At 43.1% G+C, this 19,747-nt stretch overlaps 1 protein-coding gene across 1 annotated transcript in view; it reads right to left on the bottom strand.

Moving 5' to 3' along the window:
* The window catches only part of SLC22A18 (solute carrier family 22 member 18), an 83,625-nt gene extending 74,158 nt beyond the window's left edge, over positions 1-9,467 (bottom strand). The window contains exons 1-4 of the mRNA XM_063117170.1: positions 9,396-9,467; positions 6,673-6,889; positions 2,777-2,874; positions 424-569 (exon numbers count right to left, since the gene is read on the bottom strand). Of these exons, the coding sequence (XP_062973240.1) occupies positions 424-569; positions 2,777-2,874; positions 6,673-6,852 (424 nt within the window). The 5' untranslated portion in view covers positions 6,853-6,889; positions 9,396-9,467. The remainder of the gene's footprint in view (positions 1-423; positions 570-2,776; positions 2,875-6,672; positions 6,890-9,395) is intronic.
* Between the last annotated feature and the right edge of the window lie 10,280 nt (positions 9,468-19,747).

Below are 19,747 nucleotides of genomic sequence, written 5' to 3'. Positions count from 1 at the left end.
CAGGAGAAAGGCGAGTGCTCAGGTATCCAGGACCCAAGCAATGCAGGGCTTTATACATGGTCAACAAGACCTTGTAGCGCACCCTAGCAGCCACCAGCAGCCAATGGAGCTCTTGAAGCACCAAACTGATAGAAGACCACTTTGGGAGCCCCTTGACCAACCTGGCTGCTGCATTTTGTACAGCCTGTAGGCGTTGGATTTGATTCAAGGGAAGCCCTGTATACAACAGGCTGCAATAGTCCAGTCTGGAAAGAACCAGGGCCTGGACTGCAGTGGCAAGATCAGCCTCTGACAGAAAGGGGAGAACTTGGCAGAGTTACTCACACTTACTTGTGTGAGTGATGCTTCTTAGTTTGGCTCTCTCTAGAAGCCAAAGCACTGGAGTGGACTGATTCCAGCATTTGTGTCATCTAATAATATTACCTGGTAGTCCGTGCATGAAGATGGATGGAACCCTGGAAAGAAAGAGCAGCGGGATGCTGGTGGACACAGACAGCAATGAGAAGCATAAAGATCCAGCCAGATATGAGAGAGCCAAGGCAGATCTGGTTCCAAACTGGTCAGCAAACCTGCCACAGAAATGGTGCAGACTATTAAGAAATGGAACTGGTTGTTGTGGTAGTGGAAGCACAACCACTAAGATGGAAAAGTTGGCCTTCCAAAGTATCCCAGATATGGGATACTTTGGGCTCATGTTCAATAGGTTGATGAGTACCAATCAAAGGTAGATTATCTGGAGTATTCTAAATGTGTGTGATCATGACCCTATTAGGATATAATGTGAATTCTGCCTAGGGAGAAAGAGGTCTAAGTCTTCTATTTGTTTTTTGTTTTTTTAACTTCTGGAATACCGACTTGTAAACAAAATCAGAAGCACATAACTGAAAGCTGGCTCTGTTTAACAATTCTGCTGATGTACTGCACTGGGATTCATGGAGAATAAGGCTATCAATGACTACTAGTCATGATGGCAATACATTACTTCCAGTATTGGAGGCAGTATGCCTGTATATACCAGTTGCTGTGGAACATGAGTGGGAGGGGGTCAATGTACTCATGTCCTACTTGTGGGCTGCCCATTGGCATCTGGTTGGCCAGTGTATGAACAGAAAGCCGGGATAGAGAGGCTACTGATCTGCTCCAGCATGCTCTTCCCATATTGTTATGATCTCTTGTACTTCATTTTCAGAAGTTGATCTGTCAAGGGTATCAAATGATTACTGCCTTGGCATCAAAGAAGCAAATCACTTTTCCTTGGAATTTAAATTGTCTCTGTTTAAACCTAGTAAGTCAGGTGAGGAAACCAGGTAATTCCATCTTATTAAATATCAAGTGTTAATTCTGTTGACAGCATGATCCAGCCATAAGCTAAGCAATTTACACCCCATTTACTTCAGAGTAATACATAAGTGTGTTTACATCACTATTATTGAAATAATAAGGACTTCACTTTGGCTGGATCTTTTTCTATTTTTGAATAAAGCAACATTTAGCAAGAAGAATCCAGTACCACAAGTGCTTATTTGTGAGGCTGTTGAAATTGTGGTGGTGGTGGAAGAACCTCATTTAAAAACCCAAAATGAATAGATTCTCATTGATCTCTACTTTCACAAGCCCCTCTGTATATACACTGAGATGGTTGTCCTAAAAAGAACATTTGCATGGGACAGCTGTGCCCTGCTTTCATCCTGGTCTGCAGTGCTGATGGCCAAGGCTCCACTGCATGAATCAGGTATGCTTATCTTCTGAATTGTGCAACTCTGACATCAAGCTAACATCACTAGATTCTAGGGTGGCCAGGAGTCCTATTTTACAGAAAACTGTCCTCTATTTGAAGGGCGGTCAGAGGACTGCCTTCTGTTTGAAGGTGTCCTCTAGCTGAAGACTGGTTTAAAGTATCATTCACTTTCATCCACTACCTTCTCTATTTTCAATGGTGAAGTTTGCAGTCTTCTGTCCAGAAGTTGAACCTATACCATTTTACTGAAATTCAACCTCTAATCAGTGAAGGAACATGGCTCCAGTGTCAATGGGGTGGTGAATCCAGTCAGAACTCTAAAGAAGCTATCCAAGAGCTCCTATCCAAGGTCCTTCTCAAAACGTTGTCTGCCTCCCGTGTGCCCCCCACACCTTCTAGCCTTCTTCACACCACAAAAGAACACTCCAATAAGTCTGACTTATTTTTAAAGACGGAAGTTGTCGCTATCTCCTGCTGTGTGCAGGAGAAGCAGCAGGATAAAAATGGCCCACGTTGTTTACTTCCTTTTTCAAAAGAAGACGTAATGTGGGACAAATGCAGGGTGGAGAAGTAACAGTAAGGAAACGTGATTTTCCCCTGTGTGATGACATTCCAAAGTGAGAAAGTTTATTGCCCCCACTGACTTGGAGCCACAAGCCTCCACTGGATCAAATTAAAAATACAAAAAAGCGGCCATGTGTGCTGTTCTCAGCATGCTGCTCCCTCCCTCCATTCCTCCTCACTTGCTTTCTTGTCCTGTTATTATAATTGCTACTTGAGTGCCTTCATCATCATCCCTGCTCTGGCCAAGCTCCAGTGGCAATCAGAAAGTTAAAAGAAAAATAAAGTACAGAATATATAGCCCAATAGGCTAATATATTCTATAGCAATAAGGCGTTTTTTCGTTCTCCTGCTGCCGGTCCGGGAAGTCTAGATGGCTATTTAAATTATTTTCCTGAACTAAAAATAAAATGGTGTTATTAATTCCAAACGATTCTGCCATTCCAAAAGGTTCACAAGAATAGCTGTTATATTTACCTCCCAAAAATGGGACCTCCCAGAAGCTGCAGAACGCCAAAAACCGTTTGCAGGTAGCCAAATCCGACTGCATCCAAACCCAGGCTTTTTGCCAAAGACTGAAACGGGGGGGATCAAAGAGAAGGGTTGTATGTTACATTTTTGATTACAGAGAAGTTAACACTAAATCCTAAGGTTTTAGTGCAGCCAAGGTACGATCTTACCAGTTTGCATGTTCAGGACTTTTAAGCTAAGTTCCCTTTTAAGTCACAAAAAAACTTAATTTTGCCTTTTTGTGTTAGCTCAAAACATGCTGTTATCAAAGATGACCATACTCTAAGGCAAGAATGAGCAGCTTATGGCCCTCCAGATACTGTTGGACTGCAACTCTCATTAGCCTTAGTCAGTATAATCAGTAGTGAGTATCAGAACGATCTTTGTGGAGTCAAGCAATGATCCTGTTCCAACCATTTCCCCTCCAAATAGCAATAAAATAGAATAAAATGGGACACCTTAGAGCTGTAGTTGTGAAACTTTTTAGATTTTAATCGCAAACCTAGAACATATAGCCTACCTTTAATTCTTTGCCATATATGCCCATCTGTCTCCTCTCCCCCTTGGTGTTAAAAGAAGAAGGTGGTGGTGTAGCTAGTTGGTCAGACTCACGTTGGACAGGTTGCTGTAAACCCCTCACTCCTGACCAGAGAACAGCCCTAAAAATTCAGAGCATATTGAAAGGAACCCCCTCTAAATGTGACTGGATAACCGCTCTACCATCCCCGATCAAAAAGGACCACCTTAAATGGCAAAGTTACTTATCCTGGCTTCATTTATAGACACGAATAAAATTATATTTAAACTCATTTATATACATGAATTCATACCATTCCCATAAGCTCTTTTATATTAAAATATATTTTATTGGAACAAATATTTACATTAAAAAAACTCTTAGCATTCATTTCAGTTAGAAATCCAGCATAGCTGGAAAATGAACACAGTATTAAAATAACCATAAATATCTCTCCCACATCTCTCTCTTTTATCCTTTTTTTTGTGTGGTCCTGTTGTCATTAGGAAGTCCTGGGGCTTCTTTAAATGAGCTGTTTATGGCTATGGAGGGACCCTGAAAATGCGGGCCACCTCTTTTTGGGATCGCAGAGTGGTGGTCAAAGACTTATTTATTTATTTATTACATTTTTATACCGCCCAATAGCCGAAGCTCTCTGGGCGGTTCACAAAGATTTAAAACCATAATAAAACAACCAACAGGTTAAAAGCACAAATACAAAATACAGTATAAAAAGTACAACCAGGATAAAACCGTGCAGCAAAAATTGATATAAGATTAAAATACAGAGTTAGAACAGTAACATTTAAATTTAAGTTAAAATTAAGTGACTTAAGACACAATTTCTCTCATTTTAGAAAGGTTTATTACGAGCAGCCTGCAGTGCTGCAAGGTGGGAGGGGATCCAAGGAACTGCCCACTATTTTCAGGAAAGGCAAACATACTTATAGTCTAACAGCCTTAGGGCTTTGCTAGATGTACCTGTTAATCTGTGTGTGTGGAGGGGCCAGCCCGCGCTGCAGCTAGTGCAGGCTATCGCTCCTAGCTAGACGTCAGACTCGACGGGGTAAAGGAAGCCCCGTTGCGTCCGCCATTTTTTAAAATGTTTTAAAGGGACTGGAGCGAAGGAATGCAGGAGTGCTTAGGTAAGTTTTTTTTTCTTAAAAAAAAGTTTCCCCACTCCCCCCTGCCCCCAATCTCCCTCCCCCCGGCTGCAATCTCCCCCCACACCTGGCTGCGATCTCCCCACCCTGGCTCCGCTCTTCCCCCCCCCCCCATCTCTCCCACCGGCTCCACTCTTCCCCCCTGGCCCCGATCTCTCCCCCCCCCACCCCGATGGGCACAGTGCTCGGCTTCTCCCGGCTACTCAAGAGTAAGCTGCATAGCTGGGAAAAGAAGTGGAACAGGCTAGATCTTCTGCAGCCCCAGGCTCAGCCCGGGGCTGCGGAAATACTGGGCCAAAAGTGGTGCCGGTTACCCTGGCCCAAGGGAGGGTTGACCCGGGGCTGACCCCAGGATCCCCTGTGCGTCATCTGGACGCACAGGGGTGAGCCCAGGTATCAGCCCGGGCTAAACCCTCATCTAGCAAAGGCCTTAGAAACAATGGCAGAACTTCCCCATACAATACACCAATCATAATACAGTAATAGGTAAGCTTTTCAACCAATGATAGGCAAGGCTTTTACGCATGTGAAGAGTGCAATGTTTCCAAGGACCAAGGACAGAAAAACAACATGTTAATGGGTATTGAGAAACCTGGAACATCTGTTCCTTTTGCGGTTACCACCCTTCATACTCCCATTTCCATTCAAGCCAGGACAATTCCCAGTCTTTCAAATAAAAAGTCATTGATATCAGCTACAGGTTCATGGGCCATTTGAAAACCAAGGCCACATGATAGGCAGGTACTGGTAGGGGTGTGCATTGACCACAAGGTTCAGCGTGGACCTCAATGTGGTGATTTAGAAAAAAAAAACCCAGCCCAATTTGGTTTGGATCAATCTGATTCTGCCCTAGATTCAAATCTCAATTTGAATGAATCTAACGCACAACCCTAAGTCCTGAATATGGCACCTGTTAATAATGGCCTAGCTAGACATTACAAGTAACTGACGAAAATCTTCAGAGCTACCCATTTTGAGGAAGTCTTTGCTTAAATAACATAATGTGATGTGGAAGTTCCAACATCACAGGTACTGTTTTTTAAAAAAGTATTTTTTGAGAACCCCTCTTGTGCCTTAGGATATAAAGCTTATGTCCGTACATCAGCTGAGCCAGATCAATGAGCCATTATAAAACACAATGTATTCTGACGACATAACTCCATTTCATTTCCTCCATTGTGAATTCTGAAGCTGAAGATTTTATTATTTGACCTTTAGCTAATGGACCCAGGCCTTAGCTAGACCTACCGGTATAGCGGGACGGAGGGGTGACGATCTCGTGATATTTTTATCATGAGATCTTCCCCTCTGTTCACATGTGGCATGCGACGACCTCAGAGGGAGAGGTGTTGGGCCCACCATTATGGTTTTTTCTTAAGGGGAAGATGCACATGAGTGCTCGTGAGCAAAAGGTAAGCTTTTTTTTTTTAAAAAAAAATACTTTCCCCGCTCCCCCCACCCCACCCTCAACGGGCTCAGTGCTCCTGAGGAGCTCTGCACCCCATGTGCAGGTCCTGGCTCCTCACGAGGAACCACGAGGAACCAGGAAAAACTGTGACACCTGGCCACACATTCCGCAGTCTCGGGCTCAGCCTGGGACCGCGGAAAAAACAGGCTCAAAGTGTAGGGGATCCCTCCCTGATCCCGGGATCCCCTGTGCATCATGTGGACGCACAGAGACGATCCTGGGGATTGCCCCGGGTTTTCGCCCCATCTAGCTAAGGCCCCAGTTTCACATGGGCTGGAATTCCCTTTAGGTTGATACAGAGAAGCCTTCAAGCAGACTTACACAGCTGTCAAAGTTGGACACATTATGCCCACGCCGTCTGCTGGCACCCCTAGGCACAGCCTCTGCCCTGATCCAGCCCTAGAGGCTCCTGTGGGAGGCTCCTGTCCATTCCATCCTCCTTAGGTGGAGCTGCTCACAGAAGAGGGGAGGGGGGCAGGCCTATAACTTGGCCCACTAAGCTTCCTTGACTTCAAACCATGCTTGTTCTTTTTTCATACTTTAACATTCCATCCCCAATACTTAGGGCTTTTCTTCCTTTGCTTTTTAAAAAATAATGTCTGCAAACCATGAATGTCGTATAGTTAAAATCTGCTCGCTGCTGTGCTGAATCATTACTTCCTCCCCATAAGGCGTAGTTGGGCACCCCGTTAAACTAGTAGAACTTCATACTCACTGGAACAATCCCAAACTGCATGAACATGCAGGTCAAGTCCACGGCTGTAATCAGATAAGTGACTCGGATCACCCACTGCTTGGAGGTCATATTTGCTGTCCTGGGACCGTCCTTCTCCAAAGGCTCTCCTCTCAATTCCAGCTTTTGCTGCTCTCTTTCAGAAAGGATCCCTGCACTCATGCTGTACAGGAGACGCTATCGAGGAACCTTGCTTTGTCTGGGTGAATAAAATGAATGTTCAACTAGGAAGGAACACAAACTTATTAACATAAAAGGTGCAAAGGGCAGTGAGATTGCTGAGACAGTCATTTACAATGACACCTTTCGACACAGATAACTGCTAGCTTCGCCTCTCTGACACTAACTGCTTAGGTAAAAATAATTATTGTGCAGCCCAAAATTGTCCATGTTTATTATTTATTTATTGCATTTTTATACTGCCCAATAGCTGAAGCCCCCTGGGTGGTTCTTTTACTTGGAAGTAAATTCTACTATGTTCAATGGGGCTTTCACCACAGTAAATATCCATAGGATTGCAGTCATGCAGCACAATCCTATGCATATTTACTGAGAAGGAAGTCCCCCTGTATGTTCCGTTGGGTTTCCAACCTAGTAAACATGTTTAGGTTTACAGTCTTTGAGAATATATATCGTGCCACTTGCTAATATGTGTGATGTGCTACTGTAATCTATGCTATAGGGCTCAGCATATACTCATATGCCCAAACCATTAAGTGTTTGGTCTCCTACATTAGCAAGAGGCCTTTCAAGACTGCATCCATTGAGAATTCTGGACTCAGGTATTCTGGGACTTCTGGGCCTTGGCTATTCCTTTGTAAATAGAAAATATAAATAGTAGCTTACAATGAAATGAAAGATGAAACCTTTCATTGCATGTGAAAGCATTTTCCAGCAAAGAATAGGACTTAACAGTTTGGGAAAGTTTTAACTTATCATCTTGTGTAACCCAAGTCCTGGAGGGGATTTACACTAGTATATGAAACGTTGTTTTCACAGGCAATGAATGTTTTATTCTTGACCGATTTAAAACGTAGGTAGTTTTAAAATGTTTACTTGTGTTTTATCTTTCCATATGAATGCGTTCCTTTTAGCCACAATAAGAAAATACTTCTGTTTTATTTTGCGCGTGAAGTGCCTCCTCCTCCTATGTCCCGCCTCTGTCCTGCTCTTCCCGCTCCATGGCTGCCTCGACAGGGTGCAGTGGGCTTTCTTTTTCTCCCCCCACCACCCATTCCCTGCTCCTTTTACTGTTTGGGTTCTGAGGGTGTTGGTGGCTGAGGCCATTCATCACCATTGGCTCTGCTAGGTAGGGCTGATGGAAGTTGAAGTCCAAGGCTTCACAGAAAAAAACAGCTCCAACTTTGGGCGGGAAAATTAAATAAACACGCCTCCCCCGAAATGCGATTGGCTAATTAAGAAGCAAAGGAAAGCTAATTAATACGGCGAAATCGGCCACATCATAACAAATACAACGAGCTATTTCAGAAAAGTTCAAAATAAAAACCGGAGAAAAGACCTCAATAAAACGTCAAAACCTCAATGTCATGTGGCGTAATACTATGAAAGGCACAGTTAAAACCAGTAAGATACGTTCTAACTAGACTAGTGTAGATTTCTTCCTGGTGTTTCATGCACACATTCCAGCATTAGAACAATCTCCATTTATTGGTGGAGACTGGGGGAGTGTGGAGGAACCCTGAAAAGGCAGGTTCCCTTTAATTGGGATTCGTTGAGTGGTGGTCAGAAACTCTAAGGCATGGTTTCTCTCATTTTAGAAAAAGTTTATTATGACAAGCGCTGCAAGGTGGCAACCCCTAGAGGATCTGAAGGACTGCCCACTAGTTGCGGGCAAAGCTAACATACTTATAGGGTAACATCCTCAGAAGCAACAACAGAACTTCCTCATATAATAAACCAATTATAATACAGTTTTGCAATACAGTAATCAACAACAGACAAGGCATTTATGCATGTGCAGAGTACAAATAATTCTAAGACTAGAAAAACAATACGTAGATGGGTATTGCAATCCTGGAACATCTGTTTCTTTGTGGTTACTACTCTTCCTGTCCTCGCCGGGAGTCAACACTTCTTTTTGTGTGTCAACACTTCTTTTTGGTTGAGCAAGTGTTACTCAATATATTTTCGGTTACAGTTTGGATCAAATTGCTATAGAACTTAATTTCTAATAGAAGGGGCTTACATCAAAACAGGGTGGACACAGATAAAATAGCCCATTCACTCATTTCCTTGACAGGGAGTGACCTTCACTCTGTGGTTGAGCACCTGCATTGCATACAGAAAGTCCCAGGTTCTGCTCCTGACGTCTCTAGTTTGAAAAGATCAGGTAGCAAGTGATGGGAAAGTCCTCCATTGGAGACCCTGGAGAGATAATGCTGCCAGCCAGAGTAGGCAATGTTGGGCAATAGTTAAATCTGGTACAAGGCAGCTTCCTATGTGCCTATGGTGCTTTGGAAAACAAATGGAAAGTGATTTTCAGTAGAACTCAGTACAAATCTGATCTTCTTGTTATTGCTTTCTTCCTTAAAAGATACCGAGCACATCAAGAATGAAACTGGTTGTTGTTGGTATCATGCTAGAACTAGACAATTCGGGCCCCCAAATGCACCTAGCATTAAAATATCCTGCAAAATTAATTACAAAATGAATAGATGAAAGTGATTGAAGGAGGATTTACTTACGGACTAATAACAGGCCTACCGTAACATTCAGTTCAGCAGAGCTTGAATGACTCTGCTCTGTTTGCCTTTGCTGATAAATAGCGATGAAAGCAGAGGAGGAAAACCTAACTTCCTGGTTTGGCCCTAACAGGGACTGTGTAAAAATTGTCAACAGTGAGCAGAGAAGTAAAACTGAACATGATTGTCTGCAACAATGATGCAGTGATTCCTCTTTCCCTATCGGGAGAGCCCAGGTTCCATGCCAGGGCAATGCTCCATCTGCCACAAAGGAGACATCTACACTTGTATGCGAAACATTTGTTTTACAGTATATAAAAGTTTCTTTTAAAAACGTTTTTAAATGTAGGTGTTTTTAAAACGTTTACTTATGTTTTCTCTTTCAGTGGGAAAGCATTCTTTTTTGGCACACTTAGGAAAGTAATCCGCTTCTTCTATTTCCCCATGTTGCCATTTCCCCTCCCACTTCCTCTTCTCTTACTTTTAGATGAGAAGACATCCGCCACCTACAAACAACACACCAAGTTGAGCCTCGCAAAAGTGAAACTGGAAGAGGCTGCAGCCACTTCCAGTTTCACTTTTGCAAGGCTAGAAAAAATTAACGGCTGGAGGTTTAGGCGCGGAAATTAAATAAACACGCCCCCAGTACTACTGGAAACACATTTAATACGAAGAATTCGGGCACAACATACAAAAAAACACGACTTTTTCCTGAGAAGTTCAAAAAATAAAACGAAGAAAAGGGAAGAAGAACACGTCAAAAAGTATACGTCATGTGGTGAAATACCATGAAATGCATACTTCAAACAGGTAAGAAACGTTTTAAAATGATAAGTGTAGATTCCCTCAAAGATTCTTAAGACTATGTCACATTAGAAAATATATGGTCACAAAATATGGGTATCCTTCACTTACCATTAGTTTGCTTGCTCCCTAAGTGTAATTTTAGATTCCTGCTCTGTGGTTGACGGAGGCCCTTTCTACACCATCGTTTTTTGGAGGGATCACACTGGGATCATTCCTGTGTGTCCAAATGATGAACAGGGGATCCTGGGATCAGGGAGGGATGATCTCTCCATTTCCCCAGGATAACTGAGACCTCAGTTATCCTGGTTTTACATGCAGTCCCGGGATGATCCCAAGGACTGCAGGTGGTGTGGGTGCCCGCCCTGGCTTCTTCCCTGTTCCCCGCGAGTAGCAGGGGTCATCAGAGGGCAGGAGCTGGGCCAGGGGGAGTCCAGGGCCATCAGGGGTGGGGTGGGAGCGGGGCTGTTTTGGGTTTTTTTACCTTTTAATTTTCACTGGAGCGCAAGTGCGCTCCAGCTCTGTCGCTTTAAAAAAAAGGCGTCTGTGACAGGTGCGATGCCCATGATGTCACGCAGCCTGTTTAGACTAAGGGCGATGATCCCGGAAGAAAGTAAATCCAGGATCACCCCCTCTCTACACCCGTAGCTGTAGGGCCAATGAAAGTGAGATGGAACATGAGTTCCTCTGTATATGCTGGAGATCTTTCCAGAAAGCCATTGCATCATACAATAAATGTGCAGAGAACTTGTATGCCATTGTTCATGGGATCTAAAGCCATTCTTTCTCCACATTCACACATTGTTGCAAGGGAATTGAATTTTCCCAAAAGACTCAAGCTCCAATATTATGTACACAAGAAATTGGCTACTATATCAACTGGAATTGTGTGCTGTATAGAATTGGTTTGCACAAATGGCACAGACTCATGTCAGTGACATCATTGGTGACAAATCAGTCTATTTCTGGTCCATGACAAGGCATGTTTAGACCAGGGGAGGGAGGGAGGGGGGAAGATCTCATGAAATTCTGCTCACAAGATCCTCCCCTTTTTACAGATGCGCTTTTGACATCCCTGGAGGAATGAGGGATGTCGTGCCTGCCATTTTTTTTAACAGAAGATGAGTGCATGTGCACTCCGATGAAAAAGTAAGTTTTTTAAAAACCACCCATCCTGCTCCCCTCACCCCACCCCGATGGGCACAGAGCACCTGAAGAGCTCCATGCCCCGTGCCTGGTTCCCGCCCCCTCATGTTTACTCGCGAGGAACCAGGACAAAACCAGGATGGGTGCCCACACCTCCTACAGTCTCAGGATGATCCCAAGACCACAGGAAAAAAACAGGCTAAGAGGGCATGTCCAGACTCTGCCTTATCCTGGGGATTGTCCCAGGATCATCCCTGTGCATCCACATGACACACAGGGGATCTCGGGGATCCCTCCATTTCCTGGGGATAACGGATGGCTTTTAGCCTGATTTTTCCCGGAAAGATGTGGGTGGCCATCCTGGTTTCATCCTGGCTCCTCGTGAGTAAACATAGGGCATGGAGCTCTTCAGGCACTCCATGCCCATTGGGAGTGGGGGTGGGGGAGGAGGATTGGGTTTGTTTGTTTTTTACTGACCTTTTCATTGGAGTGCACGTGCATCCATCTTCAGTAAAAAAAAAAAAAGAGGGGAAAAGAAAATGGCGGGCATGATGTCCTCCTTCCTCCCTGGATGTCGCACACCAAGTTGTGGACAAAGGGGAGGATCTCGCGATCAGCATATTGCAAGATCCTCCCCCCTTCCCTCCCCTGATGTAGACATGCCCAAAGTGTCCCAAGATATCCCATGGAAATGGAGGGATCATCCCTCCCTGCTCCCGGGATCCCCTGAGCGTCATGTGGACACACAGGGATGATCCCAGGACAATCCCCGGGATATTGACTGGTGTAGACACGCCCACAGTTTTGCATGTTTCATTCATAAACCGTTTTCATCCTGTTTCATCCTCTCAACCTGGATTTTTTTTTAAAAAAAAAACCTGCACAAAAATTCACACTATTTTTGAACAATTTCTATCACATACCCCTCCCACACAAAAGACATGTTTTCAAAATATTTATGATAAAGAAGCAACAATGGTTATCCCCAAATATTTTGAAAATATAAATATAGCAGTTACTGTAATCTGTCTCTAGCACTAAGTGGAACACATAGGATATTTTTAAGGAAGACAGCAAAAGGGAACTGTGTTGTTCTTATATTACCAGGCCTGCAGGACAGCCAGGCATGCTATCTTTTCAGAAAAGGAATGCTTGAGCCAAACCATATTGATTACTAATTTGTAATTTCTACAAAGCTAATTTACATTATGGAGGGGGAGAGGAGGAGGAGGAGTGATTCTGGTGTAACAAATTGTAGCTATTCCTTTCAAAGAAGAAGAAGAAAGAAATAGATATGCCCTTTGATAGCTCAGATTCAACAGAAGTTCCTAGAAGTAGTTATTTTAGTCTTATTAGTTTACTACTTCTGAAACTATAATCAAGCTTTACATCTAACCACCACAGCTTTTATTTTAAAGCTTCGTCACTCGCTAATGCCGCCAGTTATGAACAAAGGCTTGTAAATATAGTTATAGAATGTGCAAAAGATCCTTGGATTAATAAATTAAATTTATTATTTAGATAAAGAATGGTGATTTTGAAGTATAATATACAATGGAGCATAATACATAAATAGATCATTTATGTGTCTGTGTGTGTCTGCAAGCAGGAGAACTTTGCTGAAAATTATTCCCTATGTGTTTGTCCTAAACAGTCCACTACTAAGATTACACACATAGACCTGTTCCAAATAGACATATAACTATGGGCCAGGCTATCTGAAGTAATGCCTCCTCCCATATGTACCTGCACAGACCCTAAGGTCATCCTCATGGGTCCTTCTCCGCAAGCCCCTGCCAAAGGAAGTGAGGCAGGTGGCTACCAGTAGGAGGGCCTTCTCTGCTGTGGCACCCCGGCTGTGGAATGAGCTCCTTAAGGAGGTTCGCCAGGCACCTACACTATATTCTTTTAGACGCCAGGTGAAGACCTTTTTATTCTCTCAGTATTTTAACAGTCTATAAATTAATTTTAACTTTTCTGTTTTAAATTTGTATTTTAAATTTGTATTTCTGCACTTCTGCTGATTTTATCCTGGTTGTGCTTTTATATTGTATTTTATATTGTGGCTTTATAATATTTGTGAATTGCCCAGAGAGCTTTGACTATTGGGCGGTAAAGAAATGCAATAAATAAATAAATAAATAAAACGTCATAAAATGGATATACCTGTGACAAAGTTTATCCTTTTGCTCATACTTGAGGGAGAAAGGAATTAACCATCGTTGTAACCAACCTATTTTAACTCATACATTTTGATTAGTGCTGCTGTGTTGCTTCCACTTTTTAAACTGCAGATGGGGCAAACTATCTCTGAGGTGAATTACAAGTCGGAGGAAACTCTTAAGGGTTCTTAATGGGCAGAGACCACAGCCCTCAGGCTGGTTCCTACTCAAGTCAACAGGAGTAACACCCATGCTACAGGTGATCTACATTCAGAGGTACAGCTTGGTTCCTTTGCGTCTCATACCCTTAATTCTTCTTACTATAATGTCATATGTAAACATGCTTACTTGAGATTACGTTAATCCACCTGCATTGAGTATACCATAAGCAGCAACCTAATGTGAAAGAGTGACCAGGAAAAGAAGGAAACCATCTTCTGATGAGGACAGAGAGACAGCAAGCCAACGAGAAAGAAGGTTTAAGAAAGACAACCTGGAGAACGAATGTCCTGGAGATTGGACATTGCCAAGAAATAAAAATTATTCCTAGTTTTACAGCCAAAATGCGGCTGCTCATTTCGAATTAATAGTTCCCTCTCACAACTCTTCAGCTTTGCTGTCCTTCCATGTCTCTCTTCCTGCTAAGGCACCCTTTCTTTGGCATTCCTTCTCCTCACCTCAATGCCTCTTCTGCATCCCCCACTGTTAATTTCTTCACATCCCATCTTCTTAACCATTGTCAATTCTTCCTTCCTTTTGCCATGCTCCCTCTAGGGTCCCAGCCCCTTTTCTCTCTTTAGGTCAGGTGTGGGCAATTTGGGGGGGGGGACCTTGGGGGCAGCTTTACACCCTGCCTCCCCCTCCACGGTCCGCACTCCTGCTGCTGTTGTACCACCAAATTTCGGTGGCAAAAAACTCAACAGCAAACCACAATGGAAGCATAAAAAGGGACAAATTTAGCTTGGGGTTTTTGGGCACTGCTTTTGGAAGCCACAGTAGGGACCATGTGCTGCCCACCTCTGCTTTAGGTCTTTGTCCTGTGTCCTCTTCAATTCCATTTCTCAGCCCTTAGCCAGCTCAGCAGTCCTGATTCTTCCCCCCACTCCTTCTTGCTAAGAGCTACTGCTCCTCTTCCTTTTCCTCATTAGTAGAGGTGGTGCTTTTCACTGCCTTTCAGGTTTACACTATAGAAATTTGTATCACCCTGCCCCACTTCTTCCACACTCACACACATTCTTCATTAGGGAATGGCTTATTCAAATCTCTTTCCCACATGGTTTTACTTCTATCTTCCCCATTTTCCAGATCTCATAAAATTTTATACGTCTTAGCTCTTATAAACCTTTGCTCTTTTATTGAGCCCTTTATTTCAACAATGTTTCTGTTTAAGAGAAACAAGCAGTATACTATGAGATGATGTTTATTTGGAAGGTCTAAAATATGAGATAAGTGTTTGGGGAGTAAAATATTATGTACAATATTAGTTTTAATTGTTGCAGGGAAGAAACTGTTTATGGAACAGTTGTGTGCTCAAGCCAGGAACCAATATAAGCTGTATTATAAAGAAACCAGCAGTTATATCTGCCTGTCTCTTCTATCTGTTTACCTACACCCTTATACAGAGGCCCCAATCTAAATGTCAGTCAGCTATTTGGCAGGAAGGAGGAGGGGAGGGAACCAAATTCAGCGCCCCCTTCCCCTTCTAGACAGCTGACCAGTGCGGTTGTAGATCAGCTAACTTTACCGTGAAATGCGATTGCATGTCAACTATCAAATATTAACCATCGGATATAAAGTTTTGAAATAAAATATAACTGGGTGTTAAATACAAATCTAAATATCCAGTGAATGTACAATTAGCTCGAGAATATCTGGGGGAAGGGTTGACTTCAAATCCACAAAGAATAATTGAAAGAGTTCTTTTCAACAAATTTGTTCCAGCTCTAAAAGAGGCTGCGTTGTCTAAGAGGCTGTCTGTGATTTGCCCAAGACAAATTTTCACGTGTTAAATTCATTTGACTGTTGCCCATCCAAAGCAATGCATCTCATCAAAAGTTCCACTTTCACCTTCCTTGCCCCCTGCCCCTCCCTGGCTCCTCTGCGTCCAAAGTAATAACAAGTTCCAGGGCAGCTTTTTGGAGGAGACAGCATGGCAAATTTCATGGTTTGTAAAATTTGTTTACAAATATAAAGATTGAACAGGTAGAAAGTAAACAGGTACACAGACAGGCAGAGCTGATCCTGAAGCAGCTTTGGAACCAAACCAAAAGCCATATCTCCAAGATTGGATCTCTTCTGCTTGTTAGTTCCCAAAATCAAAGGTATTTTGTCTTTCTCTGGCCAAATTCAAACTGCAGATGCTGTTCCTTCCAGCCCCACTCCAGGCAAGTGGCTATGATACATTTCAGGAGCTTGGAAAATCCATTGTCCATCAAAGCCTATTAATGCTGTTCACCATCAAGTGTTAGGCTACATAAAAACCTAGAGAGAGGATCATTTTCAATGGCAGAAAAACATAACACTATAAAATAAAAGTTCCTTTCAAGCTTCTGATCACATTCCAATCAAATACAGATGTGTGTATACATCACTCACACATCCAAACTCTCTCAATAGTTAGAGAGGCCAGGGGTGGAGAATGTGTGGCCCACCAGAATATGGCCAGATTGATTTCGGGAACCAGAAGGTTCGACCATATAACACCTGCTCTGGTCCGCTTGCACTGGCTGCCTGTATGTTTCCGAGCCCAATTCAAGGTGCTGGTTTTGACCTATAAAGCCTTACACGGCTTGGGAGCACAATACCTGACGGAACGCCTCTCCCGACGTGAATATACCCGGTCACTACGTTCAACATCTAAGGTCCTCATCCGGGTACCTACTCCGAGAGAGGCTCGGAGTGTGGCAACAAGGGATAGGGCCTTTTCGGTGGTGGCCCCCAGACTGTGGAATGATCTCCCTGATGAGGCTCGCCTGGTGCCAACGCTGCTATCTTTCCGGTGCCAGGTTAAGACTTTCCTCTTTGCCCAGGCATATGGCAGCACATCCTAATTACCCACATGTTTAGTTTTTAATCGGTTTTTAATGCTTTATGTGTGTATGTTCTGTGTTTCAGAGTTTTAAATTTTGTATACTTGTTTTTACCTTAATTTTAGAATTTCTGTAAACCGCCCAGAGAGCCCTGGCTATGGGAGCGGTATATAAGTTTAATAAATAAATAAAATAAATAAATCTTGAACTGCAGCTCCCATCAGCCCCAGCCTACATAGCCAATGGTGAGGGTTGATGGGTGTAGAAGTCCATCAACATCTGGAGTGCCACATGTCCCATATCCCTGCCTTACACTGTTTTACTCTAAATGTTCTGCAAGCATAGCTATGATATATAAGGACTCTTGTCAGTTAGTTTCCTTTCCCCCTTAGTGAGCTTGCTGCATTGATTTGTGTGTTCTTTTTGTTGCCTATAGTTTTAGCTTAATTTCAAAATAAAACTCTATACTAAAATAAAATTAAAAGTTCCTTAAATCTATGGAGCCCATGAGATGCGTAAATTAGTGGTGTGCCAAAAATGTCTTCCAAGTTTTTTCCCGACATCCTCAATCAATTTGATAGAAAAGATACTGCTTTCGAGAATAAATTCAAAGGAGACTAAAATTTCTGAGAAATTCTCATGAGTTGGGTTCAGGGTTCTTGTGCTTACCTTACTTATACGATGGCTGAGGCATGTGCGTGTGGGGGTGTCCTGTCTTTCATTTACACTCATCTTTCTGGCAGCCCGTAGCCTCCTTGGCTTCCTGCACTTCATTTAAAAACCAGGGGAAGACATTGAGCTTCTCTACACTGAGGCTTTTACGTCACAACTTTACCAGGGCTTCTGCTTCCATTGTCTTCATGGGATTAAGATTGCTCCATTTCATGCACTTTTACTTTTTTCTACCTAGGAGTTTCCTTTATCTGCAAACTCTATATGTTTCATTATACAGACATTAGATGGCGCTGTGCTATAGCACCAATTTCTCTTCACAGAGAAATTCAATTCGGCATATTTAAATAGCTAATAATCCATGATCTTTTAAAAATGGGGTAAAGGTCACAAGCACAGGAGAAGTCCTGGAGCTTGATCACATCATGTAGAGGCCCACGAACTTCTGTGAGTACCAATCTTGATTGAAGAATAAAAAAGCCATGTGGAGAAGCCCATCATGGGGTAATTCCTCCCATAGGTCTTTTTCACACCTGGAAATGCAGGCAGCCTGGGGTAATGCAGTGCAATGGAGAGATTATAATGGAAAGAAAGAAAATACACACTGCACTACTGGCCACCTCAAATTTTCTCCACCATTTTAGTGGTCCCCCCCTCCAAATGTCCTGGAATGACCCTAGGTATGGGGTATGGTGAAGGATACAAAATAGTGACCAAGCTGCCAACACAACTCTTGCTGTTGCCACTTCCAGTTGTAGCTTTAAAAGGAGAAAAAAGAAAGGAAAAAAGAACAACCACTGCTGATGGTGAACTCCTCCTTTGAGAAACTGATTGAGAATTTCTCCTCGCCATGGAAAAATTTGGTGAAATTGTGGTCAATTTATTTATTTATTTATTTATTACATTTTTATACCGCCCAATAGCCGAAGCTCTCTGGGCGGTTCACAAAAATTAAAACCATCATAAAACAACCATCAAGTTAAAAACACAAATACAAAATACAATATAAAAAGCACAACCAGGATAAAACCACGCAGCAAAATTGATATTAATTTATCTGTTCACAAATAGGATGGAGAATTTCAAGAGGCCATTTGTGCACAGCTCTAGTATGCATTATTATCAGTAAAAGGTTGCCTATACTGTAGAGGTCCTTGCAATGCATTCCTATGAATATTTACTCTTAACTAAGTCCTATTGAATTGAGTTATTCCCAAGTAAATGTGCATAGGCTGCAGGCTCAGTGCCCATGAATAGTAAGTCTATTTTTTTGTTTAAAAATCCCTGGATTTGCTAGAGTATTCAGCTTGATTGAGTTTGAGTTTTGCAGTGATTTTCAATTTAATGTTGGACTGGCAGGGCTATCTTGGGTATTGACAAGAAAACAATACAGGAAGCTTTGGGAAGGGGTGGAAAGTAGCTCAGAGAAATGTATTCAAACATTTATAAAAGTTTGATTTATTGTGGGGAAAAAGCACTCATGACTGTTGGGAAGTCTTTATTGGGGCAGGTTGTAGTAAGGGAAGTACAGATTTTGTTTAATCCGTTTCGCAAATTGTCAGGCATCTTTTGTTCTGTCATCTGCTCATCGACAGAATTGGAACTCTTTTTAGGGATGCATGGGGATTTCATTCATCTTTACAAATGTGCATTCATACTAATGCACATTCACGCAAATCTTACCCCAAAGTAACAAAAAAACCTCCAGCACGCAAGTCTGAGGAATCTGTGCAATTTGGGAAAAGCCGGCCCATTGGGGAATCCATAGATTGGATTTATAGAAATCCAAACTCATTTGAATCCGTTGTGGATGTCTTGCAGATAATTGTGAATGGTTGCAGTTATAGTGTGGGAAATGCAATGCATTCTACAGATGAACAGAAGCAATATCATCAGGATGCCACTGCCTGTGTTGGGCCATCAGCAACCTCTGAAACAATGTGATGAATCCAGGCATCAGATACAGTGGATACTGTTATTGCTCAGGGCAAGTCTTAGCCTGACCTCATAAAGGCTGATGGCTCTGATGTCAGCAGGGAGGGGAATCTGCTCTGGGTTTCAGTCAGAACTGGTTAGAACTCTAAAGGAGCTTTCCAAGGTGCTGGATGTATTTGGAGGATTGGGTTCTACACCTTGGATAGCTCATTTAGAGTTCTGACTAGTTCTGTCTGAAACCCAGAGCAGATTCACAGCCACACTGTCATTGGAGCCACCAGCCTCCACTGCCTGACCTTGAACCCTTTATATTAGTCAGAATTAAGTAGTCCGCCCCGCCTCAATCTGCCTAGGGGCTGCTCCCCACTACTGCGGAGCTCCGGCTCTGAATCAGAGCTCCACAGTGGTGGGGAGTGGCGCCAGGTAAGGCCCCCTCCCTCCTCTCCCTTACCTGCGTCCGTCTGCAGACCTGTGGCTGCTTCAACTGAGCCCGAGGCATCAACCAGGAAGACCAGGCCGCAGTTGCGGCCTAGTCTTCCTGTTTGAGTATGCAGGTGAGACCCCCCCTTCCCCCTTACCTGGCTCTGCCGCTGTCGCCGCATGGGCG

This window comes from Elgaria multicarinata, chromosome 2 (assembly GCF_023053635.1).
Source record: "Elgaria multicarinata webbii isolate HBS135686 ecotype San Diego chromosome 2, rElgMul1.1.pri, whole genome shotgun sequence".
In the NCBI taxonomy this organism is placed as follows: Eukaryota; Metazoa; Chordata; class Lepidosauria; order Squamata; family Anguidae; genus Elgaria; species Elgaria multicarinata.
This window is presented reverse-complemented; position numbering and strand designations above follow the sequence as displayed.